This window comes from Bison bison, unplaced genomic scaffold (genome assembly GCF_000754665.1).
Source record: "Bison bison bison isolate TAMUID 2011002044 unplaced genomic scaffold, Bison_UMD1.0 scf7180017864136, whole genome shotgun sequence".
In the NCBI taxonomy this organism is placed as follows: Eukaryota; Metazoa; Chordata; class Mammalia; order Artiodactyla; family Bovidae; genus Bison; species Bison bison.
The window spans coordinates 3,763,094-3,777,532 of record NW_011494708.1 but is presented as its reverse complement, the minus strand read 5'-3'; the positions used below and the strand labels follow the sequence as shown (position 1 = coordinate 3,777,532).

General features: G+C 43.2%; 1 protein-coding gene across 3 annotated transcripts in view; it reads right to left on the bottom strand.

Moving 5' to 3' along the window:
- Positions 1-2,719, bottom strand: part of RBPJ (recombination signal binding protein for immunoglobulin kappa J region) — a 242,553-nt gene extending 239,834 nt beyond the window's left edge. For all 3 annotated transcript variants that reach the window (XM_010839927.1, XM_010839931.1, XM_010839929.1), the window contains exon 1: positions 2,582-2,719. Coding sequence is in view for 1 of the 3 variants with exons in the window: in XM_010839929.1 (XP_010838231.1) it covers positions 2,582-2,613 (32 nt within the window). In the remaining 2 variants the exon portion in view is untranslated. The remainder of the gene's footprint in view (positions 1-2,581) is intronic.
- Positions 2,720-14,439: the final 11,720 nt, after the last annotated feature.

The window sequence follows — 14,439 nt, the reverse complement described above, 5'->3', positions numbered from 1 at the left end:
ATGGACGTGAGTTTGAGTAAACTCCGGGAGTTGGTGATGGACAGGGAGGCCTGGCGTGCTGCGATTCGTGGGGTCGCAAAGAGTCGGACATGGCTGAGCGACTGAATTGAACTGAAAAGGAGACCTAATAAAGTTTAATTTTCAGAATTTTTTTTAGGCTACATGAATTATGGTTCCATGAAAGTACAGTTAAGGGCAATGACCAATTGTTTGAATCCCGTTCAGCCAACTGGAATTTGTCAGTTGCCCTTAATTTCTCCTGTAATATAGCAGTCTGCTTCTTGGTCTTTCTTTTCTAGATTTTCTCTTATTTATTTCAAACAATATTTTTATTACTTTTTTTCCTGCATTCTCTTAAAATATCTCTTTTTAAGAGATTGGCATTTAAAGTGAGCATGGCCTTCTTAGTTAGTACTTGGATGATGACCAGTAGAAGAACAAGACTTGAGCTTGCTTCTTCTTTCCCCGCCTCTTTCCGGTTTATATGTCCCAAGACCATTTTAAGTTTATTTGTCATCTGTTTTCCTGTCAATTTTACCTAATCCTTGTCCATTTTATATCTGCATAATTCATTGCCTATTCCTAAACACTCCAACTTCTTTTATGAAATGGGGATACTGTGTACAGTGTGAGGAATAGAGTCAATCATTATGTAATATCCTGTATGGTGACAGATGGTAACTAGGTTTATTATGGTGACCATTTTGAAATGTTTAAAAGTATTGAATTACTATGTTATATAACAGGAACTAGCATAATGCTGTCGGTCAGTTATATTTCAAAAACAAACTCATAGAAAAAGAGATCACATTTGTGGTTGGGGAAGGGGATGGACTGAAGACAATTAAGAGGTACAAACTTCCAGTTATAAGATAGATGAATAAGCACTAGGGATGTCATGGACAATATGATAAATGTAATTTACATGACTGTATGTGATATATCAAAGTTGTTAACCGTTCTCATCACAAGGAAAAACATTTTTTTCTATTTCTTTAACATTGCATCTAAATGACATGATGGATGTTCACTGCACTGTGGTCATCATTTTATGATATGTAAGTCAAGTCATTGTGCTGTGCACTGTAAACTCATACAGTGCTGTATGTCAGCTGTAGTATGTAATGATTCCTGTCTTATTCACACTTCATATATTTGGTGATGTTCAATCAGTGTGTAGGGAAAGCACTTGGGAGAGTATAAAGAACCATGGGCATGGAGAATTATAGTATATTTTGCTTTTGAAAACTTAATCTATAGAAATGGAGCTAGATGGATTGTTCAGGGAAGTGAAGATTTGAGTGTTCTGGATTTATTGGTTATATGTTGTATATAATAATTATATACAATAATTTAATATGTCACTAAATCATTTTAAAAGAAAGACTTTGTATGCATTATTTAGAGAACTGTCCTTTCCTGATCATAGACTGATATGCAGGGGTTATTCAAACACAAGATTGACGCCTTCTGTGCCTCTCCCCATACCTCCTGGCTTTTCCAAGGTTTTCTGCCAAGGTCTCTGAGCTACTCTCGTACAAGCCCCACACCTGGTATTGTTAGGCACCTGTGTTAGCTTTCCTTTAAAGTCCCCACGTTTCCTGGTATCAAGGAAACCTTTTAAAATGTTAACTCTTTCCATGTAGTTCCACAATGATAATGAATTTCTGGCATCCATTGACTGAGAAAATACTCAGTGACAGCAGGACATTACAAACCCAGAAAACGCTTTAAATGGATTTATATTTAATCCATTACAACTGCATCCAAATGCTTTTGAAAAATACACAGACATATCTAAGACATTATTCCACCAGGCATGCATATGAACACTCAGCAGATATTTGTCACATAAAGACTTGGATAAGAAGAGGATGGAAATGTGCAGGTAATGCTTGTGCTATCTGTGGATTTGTGACCCTTTTGTCATAACTCAATCCCCAATCCCTGCCCTGGGGCCCAGAGCTCAGAAACCCTTCACCCAGTATACAATAGGCACTCAGTTGTCTCAACTAGATTATAAGTTTGAGGATAGCAAGTAAATTGCAGGCCCTTCTGTATCTCCAGCAGAACCCAACACTGTACTGAGAGAAAGCTGCCCACTTTCAAATAAACCAGGAACTCAGTTAGCATCAGCTACCAACAGATGTATTTCTGGAGGACCTTATTAAAAAGGAAGCTTCTGAAATTTAAACCACCTAGAAAGAATAGGTCTTTGATTCCAGAAAACTTGTGTTTCTCTGCTAGGGTAAGGGAAAGTAAGTATGGAGTTAGAAAAGCATAAGAAGAGGGGGCAGGGCCTATGAAGCAGAGCTGCTTGCTCAAAGGCAGGGAGAGCATAGAAACCTCATCCTTTGAAGCTAGCCTCAGCCTCTGCTAAGTAATCTCAGGCCTCATCAGAGAGGAGGTGACAAGAAAACTCCTGGTGGTGACTGAAGTGGCAGAGGAGAGGGTTAGTTCACCATGTCTTGAAGTGGCAGTGGCAAAAAGCAATTTATGGATGCATAAATCACAAGCTAAAGCATAGTAAATATTTTCATGGCCAATGTGACATCGAGAATTCACGAGAGGATTCACTTACCTCGACAACGCTGGATAGAGCAGTCCGATCATGTTGAAGAGAAACTCTTAACACAGATTCTTCTTGGAGGCTCAAGTGATGTGAAAGGCTGCAGAGAGAGTCCCGGGCACCCTGACTCTGGTGCCCACTTCACCTTGCAACAAAGGAAGTGAAAGTGTCAAAATGAAGAGAAGAAAGTCAACATTCTGTCTAAGGGGAAAAATGCAGACACAGGCTTTTTTCTTTTTCTTCTTTTTATGGGGTGGAGGGTTCGGAAGTTCTCTGGTTGAAGAGGAATCTGTAAAGGGAAACAAGAAATAATCTTTCCTAGTTCTTGTTTTTCCTGGGTTTATCCTGAAATCTGAGGCATGGTTTTTATATATAAATATAAGCTGCAAAACAAATTGCCAATGGGATAAGGGAGAGAAATGATGTTACAGCTGCTTTAGGTTAATTCGATTTTCTTTCATGTTTCAGAGTTGGCTTGATATTCCTGACCTCAGTGACTTCTGTTGAATTGAAATTGTTGGGTGAAATGGATTCCCCTAGTCCTAGACAGAGCCTTAACCATAGAATTGTAAGGAAAATAGCACAGAATTGTAAAACATGATTGACATTGAACTTGTGACTTACTGAAGAAAAGGAATGAATGAATGAACAGAGTGATCTTGGTGAAGAACATTCTCTGGCCCTTTCTAACTCCTCTTAAGTAACATCATGCAGGCCATGGACCAGTTGACCTGGCGACCAAGGTGACCAAGTGGGACCAACTTGTCCCAGGCTTTGTCAGCTTTAGCATGGAAAGTCCCACATCCTGGCAAACCCCCGATACAGGTATACTGGGACGGCGGCTACCCTGGGCCTCTGTGGCCCTTGCTGTGTTCCAGGGTACACTGATGATCAACCCCTAGGGCCTTGAGCTGCCCTGTCCTGCATATCTCACTCCATCTTATCCATTAGGAGTTGTGGTGTGTCGCAGATTCTAATGATCATTTTTGCCAATTTATCTTCCCTTATCACCTCCTTCCTTATTGATGAAGCCCTGATTTTATCCTTTTGTTCACCTACTGAGTGGCTGTGTGACCGTAATCCCAGTTCATCAAGATGGGGGGTGGATCTTGATTAATCTAAGCCAAGCATGCAATTTTAGTCTCCTTGCCAGAGACTGAGTTAGCAGGGGACCATGGTATGCACTGGTGTGGTATTACCAGTTGTTAAAACTTTGAAATGTTTTGCAGCGGTGTTGCCCAAGTGCCCTGGCTCCTGCCCCAGGATTCCTGTGGTAAACTTCTCTGTTTCAGCTACTGAAGGGTTAATGTCTAGCAATACCATAGGTTTCCCTGGTGACTCAGTTGGTAAAGAATCCACCTGCAATGCAGGAGAGCCTTGGGTGGGGAAGATCCCTTGGAGAAGGAAATGGCAACCCACTCCAGTATTCTTGCCTGGAGAATCCCATGGACAGAGGAGCCTGGTGGGCTACAGTCCACAGGGTTGCAAACAGCGGACACGACTGAGTGACCAAACCACCAACACCAACACCATGGGGGCTTCCTGGACCCTAGCTCCAGGTCTCCCGCTTTGTTGGTTCACTGCCCTATCCTTCATGTGTTATTAATATTTATTTTGTAGAATATCTTGCCTGTGAAGTGAAGTGAAAGTCTCTCAGTCGTCTCCAACTCTTTGTGACCTCATGGACTGCATAGTCCATGGAATTCTCCAGGCCAAAATACTGGAGTGGGTAGCCTATCCATTCTCCAGTGGATCTTCCTGACCCAGGAATTGAACTGGGGTCTCCTGCATTGCAGGCGGATTCTTTACCAACTGAGCTATGAGGGAAGCCCCATCTTGCCTGTATGTGAGCTAATTCTGGGGACAGATGTCAACAATAAGAACTTTATCCCACTTTTTTTTGACTGTGCCATACAGCATGTGGTGTCTTAGTTTCCCAAGCAGAGATTGAACTCATGACACCTCCATTAGAAGTGCAGAGTCTGAACCACTGGACTGCCAGGAAAGTCCCACCCACTTTCCTAAGTGGCCCCAGTGGCTGCCACCAGGGTCCAGGGTCGTCGGTCACGATGTAGTCTCAGTGCTGATGTCCACAGCAGCAGGTACAGTGTTCAGTGCCAGCCCAGGTCTACAGTATCATTCTGGGCATAGCCTATAAACCTCAGAGTGCCTTGGTTTTTCAGAGAATACAACCTCTTAGTCAACTCCTTTTCAGCTTCCATCACTATGCATGTTAGCTTTTGTATGTACCATGCCACCTGAAACTTAGTGTTGTAGAACAGTGACCATTTATCTAGCTGTGGGTCCGGACTTGGCTTAACTGGGTTCAGCCATATATCTGCAGTCAACTACTGGAGTGGCTGAAACGGGCTGACCTGGAGTGACCTCAGCTTCATTCCATCGGTCAAAGCAAGTCACAAGCCCAGGCCAGATTCAAGGGCTGGAAAAATAGTCTCTGCTTCTTGGGAGAGTAGATACAGAGAGAGGAGTCAATTACCACAATCATCCAGAGCTTGTTCTCGGTACTCCAACCGGCACAACAAGCTGGAAGATCAGTGCCAGGGAGACAGAAGGAAGCCCCTTTCTCCTCTGCAGACTCGAGGCACTGCAGGGGAACAAGTGGATCTGTCTAAGCCATCCCCATTCTGGGAGCAAAGCGTGGCTTGAAGGAGATGCATGTGCGGAAGACTGTGAAATACCACTTTGATTTCCTTGCCTTTAGATGCGGTGGTACATGATTAATCCACACTCCTTTCCCTTCTACCCTGGAAATGAGGGCTGTTCTAGATGACAGCTCCTTCATTCAGCAACACACAGTACAGTGAGAACTAAACTGATGTTGTTTGAAAGTCAAGACAACTCAAACCGAGGTTGGAGGTTGTTTGTCACTGCATCATTAACTGCCCTATCCTGACAGAGGAAGTATTTAACCAAGTACCAGTTCCGAAGAACACTGCATTAAAAAGATGAGTTTTGTAAGTAAATAAAGTTGGGGACAATAAGAAACTGCTCATTTTCCCTTTGGTGTTTATTCTTTTTCTGCATTTTGGTGATATAAAACGCTCTGAGTTTTGGCCGAACACTTGGGTACCTAACCAGGGAGTGCATTTCTTCAGTTCAGTTCAGTTCAGTCGCTCAGTCGTGTCCAACTCTTTGCGACGCCATGAATCACAGCACACCAGGCCTCCCTGTCCATCACCAACTCCCAGAGTTCACTCAGACTCATGTCCATCGAGTCAGTGATGCCATCCAGCCATCTCATCCTCTGTCATCCTCTTCTCCTCCTGCCCCCAATCCCTCCCAGCATCAGGGTCTTTTCCAATGAGTCAACTCTTCGCATGAGGTGGCCAAAGTACTAGAGTTTCAGCCTTAGCATCATTCCTTCCAAAGAAATCCCAGGGCTGATCTCCTTCAGAATAGACTGGTTGTGTCTCCTTGCAGTCCACAGGACTCTCAAGAGTCTTCTCCAACACCACAGTTCAAAAGCATCAATTCTTTGGCGCTCAGCTTTCTTCACCATCCAACTCTCACATCCATACATGACCACTGGAAAAACCATAGCCTTGACTAGACGGACCTTTGTTGGCAAAGTAATGTCTCTGCTTTTGAATATGCTATCTAGGTTGGTCATAACTTTCCTTCCAAGGAGTAAGCGTCTTTTAATTTCATGGCTGCAGTCACCATCTGCAGTGATTTTGGAGCCCCCAAAATAAAGTCTGACACTGTTTCCACTGTTTCCCCATGTATCTGCCATGAAGTGATGGGACCAGATGCCATGATCTTCGTTTTCTGAATGTTGAGCTTTAAGCCAACTTTTTCACTCTCCTCTTTCACTTTCAACAAAAGGCTTTTTAGTTCCTCTTCACTTTCTGCCATAAGGGTGGTGTCATCTGCATATCTGAGGTTATTGATATTTCTCCCGGCAATCTTGATTTCAGCTTGTGCTTCTTCCAGCCCAGCGTTTCTCATGATGTACTCTGCATAGAAGTTAAATAATCAGGGTGACAATATACAGCCTTGACGTACTCCTTTTCCTATTTGGAACCAGTCTGTTGTTCCATGTCCAGTTCTAACTGTTGCTTCCTGACCTGCATACAAATTTCTCAAGAGGCAGGTCAGGTGGTCTGGTATTCCCATCTCTTTCAGAATTTTCCACATATCTGTGTCCAGATGACCATGTTCAGACCAGTGGGATGTAAGCATGAGAGATGGTGTAATTCCGTGTTGTCTCCTTAAAGGGAAAGCCTCTTGCCTTAAACTCTCTATTTCAACTTCCACTGCTTGAGAAATGGTAACCACTGGTGCTATCTTGGAAACCATGTATTGAAAATGCGAGAGCCACTTAGCCAGCCTTGGGCCACTCTCTGTATTGATAAATGAAAGAGAGATTAACTTCTATTTTGGCCCTTGTATTTTACAGTCTGTTTGCTATGGCAGCCTAAGGTGGACCATAACTGGTATCACCCTGTATCTTCCCCCGGAGATTCACTTTAAACATACTAAAGATTCAGAGGTGTCCACTAGTAAAGAAACTAGTTCAAATCTGATTTACTGAGGGAATCCCTCTTTTTTTGTGTGGAATATTTATTGATATTCACTTATTGTTATCACAGAGGCAACTTTAAAATAGATTTGCTCTTTGGAAAGTACTGAAATAGACTCATCTTGGTAGGCATGGAGTTTTCATTTCCAGTGACTATAATCAGGGGCATGACCCAGCACAACTCCCCAACTCCGCTTTCACTGCTTTCTTCTCGGAAAAGCAGGCAGGGAGTAGAAAAAGCAGAAACATGAATGACAGCAAATCTGGACTGGAATTAAGGCTCTGTGACCGTGGGCATCCTCCTGCACCTCTGCAGGCCTCTGTAGCTGCTTTTGAAAAATGAGAGCACCTATGTCTACTTCATAGGATTGTCTGAATTCTGACTATAAAAGCAGCTGGCATGGAAGAGTCTCTATTCCCCCTTCCCATTCCCCTCTGCTTTTCCATGAAATTTCTTTCAGGGTCTCACAGTTCTTCTAACACAGAAGTTCACTCTCAGGTCACTTCTAAGCCCTCCTCTCCCAAGTAAAAGTCAAAGTGAAAGACACGATCAGTATGATGAGTGCTTTTTCTTATTTATATTACCTGAATTCTAAAAGGTGGAAGAGAGAGAGGACAAAGAAGAGAGAGAGAGAGAAGGAGAGAGAGAGAATAAGTAAATCTTCTAAAAAGTTACAAGGAAAAGCATTAGATCCCTTTTAGGCTGTTGGATACTCAGAAAGAGAAGTGATTTTTAGTTCCTCATCTTCCAAGGATATGGCTTTAGGCAAGTAGTGAAGGATCAGATCTGCTGTGGGTTTTCCCGGTAAAGCCAAGGATGACACATGATCTTAGAATTCAAGTTAATTAGGAATAGTTCAAAGTGTACTGACATGGCAGAATTCTCTTTAGTTGCCAGTCTACAAATCAAGGGGAAAAGCAGGCAAAAAGGACTGCAGAAGGACCGTTAGATTAGAGACTCCATGAGGGCGAGATTGGTGCCGACTCCTTACTTTTTCCTCCTCTGCAGAGGCCAGTGTGGTGTTCTGTGTACAAGAAACTTTCAAGCACCCTCCACTGACTACCATTTCCTCAGGAACATGGAGGGTCAAACTCTTCAGAGGGGACTTTATAAAGAGTTTTGAGCTTATGGGATTAAGAGATAAGGATCAGTACTGGTCCACAGCCTATTATGAACTGGGCTGCACAGCCGGAAGTGAGCAGTCGGTAAAAGCAGATAAGCAAAGCTTCATCTGCTTCATCCCCATACTCACATTATTGCCTGAACATGCCCCCCCCCAAAAAAAAGGTTGGGGACCACTGCTATATAGTACACTGCTAGAAATGGGTATAGAATTATACCCATATCTTGTAATAACTTGTAATGGATACTGAATCACTATTCTGTACACCTGAAACTAATATGATATTGTAAATCATGGTGGTGATTACATACTTACACACTTACATGTAAGTGTGGTGGTGTTGGTGATTTAGTTGCTAAGTCATGTCCAACTCTTGAGACCCCATGGACTATGGAGCCTGCCCCATGGGAGCCTGCCCCATGGACTATGGAGCCTGAGACCCCAAGGAGCCTGCCAGACTCCTTTGTCCATAGGATTTCCCAGACAAGAATAGTGGAGTGGATTGCCATTTCCTTCTTCAGGGAATCTTCTCAACCCAGGGATCGAATCTGAGTCTCCTGCATTGCAGGCAGGTTCCTTACAGACTGAGCCACCAGGGAAGCCCTACTTCAGCAAAAATTTTAAAAAAGAATTTGGTGGGGAGGGAGTGTACAAGCAAGAGAAACCAAAGCTAACTCTCTTGAGGAGAAATGGAATTTATCTGAAGAATACCAGGGAAGTTCATCAAATCTAAGAAACTAGAAAAACCAGATCTTGAAAAGAGCAGAACCAAGGCAAACCTGGACCCTCAGCAATGACAGTCAGGGGCCCAGCTATCTAAAGCACTGCTGTGATGTGGGAGGGAATGGGATAGGTCCAATCTCAGACAGGATTCAGCCTTGACCAAGAAACTATGACCGAGGACACTGTGGCAGGGGATAGTGCCTAGAGATTGAGGATTTATTGTGAACCTTGCAGATGCCCACAGAACTGCTGGTGAAAGACTTTGTGCAAAACTTACCTTTTGTGTATAACTATTTCAAAACTGTTTAAAACAACAACTACTTTATTGTATTGGGTTCGCCAAAAAGTCCATTCAGATTTTCCCATAAGATGTTGTAGAAAACCTGAATGAACATTTTGGCCAACCCACTTGCTCGTGATTCTGTGGGTCAGCAATTTGGGTTGGACTCAGATGGATGATTCATCTGTTAGTTTCACTTGGGGTCAGTCTTATGGCTGCAGGTATGTGGTAGCTTAGCTGAGGCTGGATCATCCAAAATGGTTTCACTTGCTTGTCTGAAAGTTAGCATTTGATACCTGCAGGGAAAGCCTACTGCTTCCATGGGACTTCTCATCCTTTGCTAGGCTACCCTGCCCTTCTTTACCTGGTGGTCTCAGGAAAGCAAGGGACCCCAGTGTGCCTATCTATAGCACATTTGCTCTTGACCTATTGGTCTGAGTGAATCACACAGCTAAACAGGCTTAGATAAACTCTACCTCATGATGGGAGGACGAGCAAAATTGTATTACAATGAAGAATGCATACAGGGATTATAGACATTTATGGCCACTTTTTGCAATCCATACCACTTTATAATGGTCTCTACATATTCCCTAAAGCAGCATAATTAATTTAAAAAATCTTCTCATTTTTTACTTAAAAAGTAAGTAGGCTTCTTATAACAAATTTAATCTATAGGAAGATTTAGTTTTAATCAGAAATCCCAACTCCCTGTTTTTTCAGAGTAAATCTGAAATGTGGAAAGAGTAAAAGAAACTGGATAAATTCTTAGTCTGATGCTTGAAACTCCATCTAATGGGTTTTTGAAAAGCCAGTCTTTTTCAGCCACTATTCTGAACACCAGATTGCCAGCTTGACCTTAGATTCTATTAAAGATGACAGTAGTCGTTCCTTGAATACTTATTGTGCACAAATGCTTTTGAACAATATCTTTAATTCGCACAATGCTCTGTGAAGTAGGAATTATTTTTCCCATTTGATGGTTGAGGAAATACAGTCCATAGGCTACATCTCTTGCCTCCGTCGTAGAAGTTGTTCATATCAGAAACAGGATTTGAACACGGGTCTGTCTGAGTCCTTGGGCCCTGTTTTTGCCCTTCTTGGCCTCTCAGTGATACTTGGTTGCATCCAGGAGAGACACTAAATTACGTGCATAATGTGATGAAGAAACACCCACCATGCTGTCTTCTCAATTTGGTCAATTTTGTGAATGAAGAGAAAATGTCAGTGTGCCAAAGGTCACGTGGAACTTCTCTCCCCTGAACTTTCATTGAAGAAACTTCGAGGTTTCTCAGCCCTGACTTTCAACCTTCACTATGGAAAGAGTTGTATATTTTAAAAGAGTTCCTTGCTCTGATTCTCTTAAGGAAAAGGTGAGGCGATCAGTGACTCAGAAGGCATGGGCCTCTGGTTGACTTTCGGATCCCCTGCTCAACATCTCAGCTTGAAGACTGAATTCAGGGCTGAGGAAAAGACAGAAATGGTATTTTATTGGTCACTTTAAAATGTTTGTTAACTGTAGGACTTTTGCATGGTCAAAATGTGTAATTTTTGTTAAATGATTGGAATAAATACATAAGAGGAAATAGTTGGCATAAATACGTACATGCACATGTATTTATCTCTCACTTCCTAAGGGTTATGGTCCATATCTTTGCTTGGCAGTGAGTATATGGAACATGGTTTGCATTTTCCCCTGTAAATGATATTCCAAAAAAAGAAGAATTAGTTTCCAAATGTATCTGTAGTTTAACTCTTAATGTTCTTTGAGCCCAACTCAGTTTTCAAGACATTCAATCTTCATTTCCAAACCACATTCTAAGGGCAAAGATGTGTGTTCAGGTCCAAATCAGGTCAGCAAACACATCTGGAAGCCAGCAGCTCCTTTGGATTCAGCTGGAAGGGGTGTGTGGGGGGGGGGTTAAGGGCAAAGGGCAAGGGTAGACAGGAAAATGGAGGGGTCACGTGATGCTTTCTGGGTGAACTCCTAAGGGAGCTAGCATCCATCAAGCACCTGTTATTGGTCAGGCCCTGGCTAAGGTGTTTGTCAAATGATCCCATTTTCTCCTCCCAGTAGTCCAGTGAGGTTGGCATGATTTATCTTATTTATTCCGTTTTACAGGTGCAGACTTACCTAAGCAACTTGCCTAAGGTCCCAAATCTGGAAGTAGCAAATTCAGAACTTGAACTCAGATCTGTTTCCTTCCAAAGTCTTTGTTGTTTCTGTTCCCCATGCTGCTGCTGGTCTATTGTCTGAGTGTAGGGTAGTTTGTATGCCTTTCGTGCACTAACAATGGAGGGAGGTAGGAACTCTGGGTCAGTGGCTGAGCACGATTTCTGAACTGAGGAAGGAGCTAAGCGGGAATGGAGGCATGTTGAAGAGGTGCTGAATACTTCCACCTCCTTGTTCACCCACCGGGTGTTCCTTTGCTGATTGTTCATAAGTCAGGGCAGTTCACATTATTTCTTGACTTTATGAGCACACGAAGACCATCTGACAGTCTGACAGTGGTCGGCACATTCATACTGCTCTTTTCAATTTCTCAAGATCTGTGTCCTGAAGAGGTGAACAAGGAGTCAACATGAATTAGTAATTATGAAACTGGGACATGAATTCAGAGCAAAGGTTCAAGTCCTGAATATCCTCCTTACAAGCTGTGTGAGCCGAAATGTCCTTGGTTGAAATATTGGGGTAACAACTCTATGTACAGGTTATGGGGTCATTGTGAGGATGAATTAATATATGGCAAGCCCTCAGCATAGTTAATACAAGTTAGTAAGCATTTGTTCATTGCTGGATTGAGTGATTGGCCTCAGTCATGTACTAGCTGTGGGATCTCATCTCCCAACTTACTAGTTGGGAGAGGCTAGATCCTGCTGCTGTAACAACAATCTGGAAACATCGGTGGTTTACCACACAGCAGAGAAACAGTGCTTGCTCAAATTACATGGCCATTATGGACTGGCCCAAGGCTTGTCTTCTCCACCCCTCCCTGGGACTCAGGGCAGCCTCTTCTGGAACATTGCCTGTCTGTGTGGCACATGGAAGAGAGAAGCCCAACACGAGCTGGGAGACATGTGTCACCTCTGTGTACTTTTTGTTGGCCAACATAAGTCATACAGCCACTCCTGAGTTCAACAGTGCAAGGGTGGAAAATCCTCCTGCAAGAGGGGAACTGAAGGGGAGAAAACTGTAATAGTTTATCATATGCTCATGCAATTGACCAGCTAGTCATCCTGAGTCCCAGCTCTCCGGAGAGTGCCTGCACGTAGTAAGCATTCTTGAGTCAGAATATTATCACTACTCTCGCAAGTGCACTTGGGGCTCCCTTTCCCCCTTGTTTGGCCTAAAGCGGTGTCGGAACCAAAAAAAGTCTAGTTGTGCCTTATTTAGCTCCACATCTGGAGAGACTCAACTGCACCGCATATTTGTTCCTAAATCACTGAATTGCTCACTGAATTGGCTGCCAAGCCACCTTTTCCAGACAGAAGAGGAAAAACTTACTTGCAAAGAGAAAGAGAAGGCTCCTCCTGGCCAGGCTGAGGCTTCTTTTGGAGATCAGCCATTATAAACAGAGAAAATTTATAACAACAAGGATGCCCCAAACAGAGAGTAGAGTGGAATTCCAAGGGATCAGCCGGGAGGAGTGAAAGAAGGGGCTGGTGCACCCTCAGAAGGCTGTCATCAGCCGGCAGTGTGAACTCAGGTAAGCTCTTCACCGCTTTGTGCCTCAGTTTCTTCATCTGTAAAAGGGGGTGGTTGTGCTGGGTATACTGACTGTCTCTCACTGGGTGGGGATGAGAGCAAGAGGACATAACACACAGGACAACTTTTACAAACCATAAAAACCATTCCACCATAGTTTAACAAAATGGTTACATTTAACAAAAAATATGATGGTGTACGGAATGTATCTGATGATAACAATAATTTGGCAGTAAACATGGGAGTGGATGTTGAGTCCCCAAAGCACCAAACAAATTCCCAGTTCTGAACGCTCTTCCAAAGAGTTGCAAAGAAGAGAAAGTTATATTATTTAGGTGTTCAATTTGCTGGCAACCCTCTAATGCTCTAACTCAGCATTAGTCATGATTGACTAACTTTTTCTCTAGAAAATTAGTTGGAGCGTGCAAACACAGAGACACAGCATGGCCTCCTGGAACAAAACAAGATACACTGAGTCTTGGGGCAAGATTGAGAGATCAAAGGCCAGGTGGGCTGCTTGCTTGGCTGCTTGGGGACCATTTGGTATCATTTCCGTATTTCGCTCAGTCGGCATTGCTCAACTTCCACTCTCTCCATCATCAAAAAGTATTTTTAGTCCATTTCATTACAGGAAACCTTTGGCATTGTTCTCAGAGTTGGTCAGAGGTCGGGAACATGGGTTTTCCAGTGTTAGTACACCTGTAAATAAAGGCCGGCAAGTGCATTTTTATGTCTTGGAAGGAGTATTTACTCTCATCTAAAGCTGTGTTTTGTATTTGATCATTGGAGGGGACTAGAGTTGGGCTTCCCAAGTAGTGCAGTGTTAATAAAAGAATACACCTGCCAATGCAGGAGACTCAAGAAACGTGGATTTAATCCCTGGGTCAAGAAGATCCCATGGAATAGGAAATAGCAACCCACTCCAGTATTCTTGCCTGGGAAATCCCATGGACAGAGGCGCCTGGCAGACTACAGCCCATAGAGTCAGAAAGAGCAGGACATGACCTAGCACGCATGCACCTGCATCTGGGAACCAGAGTCAATGTCCCCCCTGGGCCTCTAGTGTGAATGTGGCTTAGCTCCTTGCCAGCGAGGTGGCTTCCTGGGAGCTTGTCCGTCACCTGCTAGGACTGATTTAGGGGTCTCTCCTCCTATTCTGTGTTTCTGTATCCATCATTATCCTTGTCCCATTATTTACACCACAAATGCTTACTCCTGTAGCCCTTTCTGTGTGCCAGGTACTGTTCTAAGTGCTTGAAGCATGTTAACTCATGGAGCTGTCACAACAGCCCTAGAAAGTGCATACTTTATGGAATCTCCCCTTTAGTTGGAGAAATGGAGATACACAGAGGTTAAGTTGTTTCCCTCAGGCTGCACAGCGTGGGCTGTTATGAGGATTAAACAAGATAATGTCTGTAAAGTGTTTCACGTTGTACCTGGCACATAGTAGGTGCTCTACAAGTGTTTATAAATAGGCAGAGTCTGGGGATCAGA